This window comes from Thunnus thynnus, chromosome 13 (assembly GCF_963924715.1).
Source record: "Thunnus thynnus chromosome 13, fThuThy2.1, whole genome shotgun sequence".
In the NCBI taxonomy this organism is placed as follows: Eukaryota; Metazoa; Chordata; class Actinopteri; order Scombriformes; family Scombridae; genus Thunnus; species Thunnus thynnus.
Window position 1 is genome coordinate 4,464,735 of NC_089529.1, and position 4,148 is coordinate 4,468,882.

At 38.7% G+C, this 4,148-nt stretch overlaps 1 protein-coding gene across 1 annotated transcript; it reads left to right on the forward strand.

Moving 5' to 3' along the window:
• Positions 1-689: 689 nt before the first annotated feature.
• Positions 690-3,257, forward strand: LOC137195197 (collagenase 3-like). The gene is made up of 7 exons (XM_067607368.1): positions 690-1,246; positions 1,495-1,736; positions 1,832-1,980; positions 2,199-2,327; positions 2,466-2,627; positions 2,739-2,868; positions 2,981-3,257. Exons 1-7 carry the CDS (start codon positions 1,148-1,150, stop codon positions 3,177-3,179), a joined length of 1,110 nt encoding a protein of 369 aa, XP_067463469.1. The 5' UTR covers positions 690-1,147; the 3' UTR covers positions 3,180-3,257.
• Positions 3,258-4,148: the final 891 nt, after the last annotated feature.

The window sequence follows — 4,148 nt, forward strand, 5'->3', positions numbered from 1 at the left end:
GATGTGTATATGTGTGTATATATATATGTATATATACATATATATATGAGGGTAGTTACATCATCTTCTTTTCTGTCTTCAGTTTCATCAAAGGTGTTATATATAAAGGTTCTGTGCACAGCATGATAACAGAAAGCTTTCATTAAATTAAATTATATAAATAAAGTAAATAAAGTTCTAAAAAAAATCAACAGAATGACAGAAAGCAGTTCCTGTTAAAAAAAGAAAAACATAAAACTACTTTAAGTCAACATTCCCTAAAATGCAGAAATCCCAGTTGCCCCGATGATACTCAGATACTTTGAATTTGAATCTGTGTTTGCTCACAGAGAAACACACAATTTGTAGGTCAGACCATTAATGAAAGACTTTTTTTGTAAAAATCTGAGGATGGACTAAAGAATATCAGGTACAATAGATTGTCAAACATAAATGTGAATAACATGTCCATTTGCACATTCATTCAGGGACATTTTTTAATTTTGACAACTCAATTTCACGTCAAGGTCCATTTAGTTGCTGTTCTGGAGTTTTCTATCATATCACATAATCTTCCTCAGCAGATGGAGACTGGGCATGTTGAGGGTTTCTTAAAGTTTTTATGCAAATTAATATGAAATACTACAGTTATTTGAAAAAAAATAGGACATGTATCCTTGGAGTTTCTTCACTGTTTCACTGTGTTTGGATCCAGATCCAAATACAGCTTTAAAATTTCAACATGTTTATCTTATGTTGGTATATATGATTTGTGTGTGTGTGTGTGTGTGTGTGTGTGAAAAGTATTTTAAGATACCCTAAGCAGGAACAGAGTCAATCTTTTTCATACAACTGTTGGGAAACTTAAAACTGACAAATAAAACACATTTATTTTAAAACTAAAACTAGTACTTTTGTGGCAGAATCATGAGATTGTTCTAATCTCTTATTCTGTGGGAACCTTCCAAAGCATGTTCTGTTACATGTACCACTACAATAAACGTGTTATGTCATCATAATTAGTCTTACTCTGGGAAAATTTTTGGTTCCTCTATCAATATTTCCTGAGTCACTAACTCAAGAAGGTGGTTGCTCAACACAACCAGTCTACAGCCTATATAACAGCTGCCTCCAGCACAGAAACACAAGTTGCCTACAACGAGGAAACATGAAGACAATCAATCTCAGCATTCTACTAAGCCTGGCAGTCGCAGTTCACTGCGTGCCAATATCACAGGTTACTGTTCAAGATGAGCAATTTGCAGAGGTAGGTGTTCTTGCTTTGCCTTTTTATGCATGTATTCTCACTATGTTGTACTAAAGTTGTGCATTTGAAAACTTTGTTCTCTGAATTCTGATGTTACGTTGTTATAGACACATGAAGAATTTCACCACAGTACCTGCTTGATCCCTGCTGTTAAAATATTAACAGATCTTTTCTTCCTGCATGGAGTATATTAGTATATTCTGCAGATGATGCATATTTAAGTATGTAACTTTGATTTTCTCTCACAGAGCTACCTGAAGAAATTCTTCAACCTAACTGAGGAGACCGGTCCAACTATCAGACGGGGGATCAGCCCAGCGGTCAAGAAGCTGACTGAGATGCGGCGATTCTTTGGTCTCCAGATGACCGGGACGCTGGATGCTGACACCATGGCGATGATGAAAAAGCCCCGCTGTGGCGTTCCGGATGTGGACTCTGCTCGTTTCTCCACCTTTGGAAATAAGTGGCAGAAAAACAGTCTTACGTACAGGTGAATGATCTAAAGAGAGAATGTGTGAGAGACTAACTTTAGGCATTGCATGTGATAAATTATTGAAGTATATTCTATATTTTTCTGTCTTACAGGATTGAGAACTACACACCTGACATGTCTGTGGCAGAGGTAGATGACTCCATAGAGAAAGCACTGCAGGTTTGGGCCAAAGTCACTCCTCTGAGATTCACAAGAATCTACAGCGGCATAGCTGACATCATGATCTCCTTTGGCCGCCGATGTGAGTACTAAACAACATTTACTGAGTATGTCCCACTTATACACTTTCTCTATGCTCAGTTTATTAGTTGTGATGTTCTTAAGATTCTTGGCTTTAACTACATGCTGTTTCTGTGTCTTGAAGTTCTGATTTGCACTTTTTTTTAACAGTAATTCATGTAATGGCTTGTAATTCTATCCAGTTTGCCAAACCTGACATAAATATGCTTCTTTTAACAGCACATGGTGATTTTTACCCCTTTGATGGCCCTGATGGCACTCTTGCCCATGCCTTCGCCCCAGCCCCTGGCATTGGAGGAGATGCTCATTTTGACGATGATGAGACCTTCACCTTCCGCTCAAACTCTGGTGAGTTATTTATGCCCAGCATAGTGTCTGATTTTACTTCTTTACTACTCAGTGTATATTTTCATATACATGATATATTGTATGCTCCTCATTGAGAGGATCTGTATATGACTTGTAATTCTGTCTTTTCTGCTGTAGGATACGTCCTGTTCATGGTAGCTGCCCATGAGTTTGGCCACTCCCTGGGCTTGTCTCACTCTACAGATCCTGGTGCTCTCATGTATCCCAACTACTCATACGGAAACCCTGACACCTTTGTTCTCCCCCGGGATGATGTCAACGGCATCCAGTCTCTCTATGGTTAGTACTAACTGACCGATTCATAGCTGCCTGTTTGCACAAATAGCACTCAGCCTAAATCTCTGAGGAACTCCTGAACATAACATTACTCTGACTTTATTCAACCTCCAGGTCCAAACCCTGATAAGGATCCAGTCCAGCCTGAACCTCAGCCTCCCACCACCCCTGATGCCTGTGATTCTACCATGGTATTGGACGCTGTGGCCACCCTGCGAGGAGAGATGTACTTCTTCAAAGACAGGTATCGCAGACATAGAATGCTCAAATATCTGAATACTGAAGTCCATTCTGAGTGTTTTCTCTTCACACAAGAGCAGGTTTATGAACTCATTTGTGTTCTTGTGTGTTCTCAGCTTCTTCTGGCGTAGCTACCCTCAGAGCGATACACCTCAGCAAAGTCTCATCACAAACTTCTGGCCTAATGCCCTTGTCAACATCGATGCTGCTTATGAGAGCAAACAATCAGACAATGTCCTACTCTTTAAAAGTATGTGTTCCCTTTATCTACCTAAAACTCCTAATCTGACACTATTTTCAAGTGCACATTATTAACCCTTACATGTTTACTAAAAAGTATTTTCTTTGAATCTCCTTACAGATCGTAAAGTGTGGGCTTTCAGTGGCTATGACCTTGTACCTGGCTATCCTAAAACAATTTCCAGTTTTGGTCTGCCCAAAAGTGTGAAGAAAATCGATGCTGTTATGTATGACGTGGACTCTCGCAAGACTCTGTTCTTTGTGGGCAGATATTACTACAGGTGTGTTCAAATGACGTGATCTGAAATCAATTCAGGTGACTGGTTTAGATGTGACGATAGTTTACATGATGGTGTACAAATAGTGAATCGGTCTAATTCTTGTCTGTGTGTCTGTAGTTATGATGAGACCAAACAGACTATGGACGAGGGATTCCCCAAACGTGTTGATGAGACCTTCTCTGGCATGATCGGCAAGGTGACGGCAGCTCTCCAGTACAGAGGTGAGTAGCATTCAAGGCTGATCTGAGTTTTCCAAATCAGGACTATTGAAATGAGAGAATGTTTACAGTTACTGTGAATCCTTCCAGTCTTTATCAAACACAGACACTAACACTGATTCTCTGTTCTCCAGGTTTCACTTATCTCTACAGTGGACCCCAAATGTTTGAGTACAGCATGGCGAGTGGCAGGTTGTTCCGTGTGCTGGAAAACAGCTACTTCTTGCGTTGCACTAACTTCTAGACCAGATGACAACAGAAGTTGTTAAAAAGTTTACATAACTTGTAATAACATATTCTATAATATCTAATTATATTGTTACAGAATTAAGGGTATATACTGGATATATGCCCCTTCTTATAAACAGCACCTTACACTTTTTTTTAAAATACTTTAATGAAATTGCATTTTTGCAGCACCAGCCATTGCTTATTTTTTTACTTATTCAAAGTTAATTTAATTCTAATTTATTGTATTTTATTTGTAATTCTTTTTCAAAATGTTGCTGTTGCTATGTTGTTGATGCATTCATTTTGTGTAACTT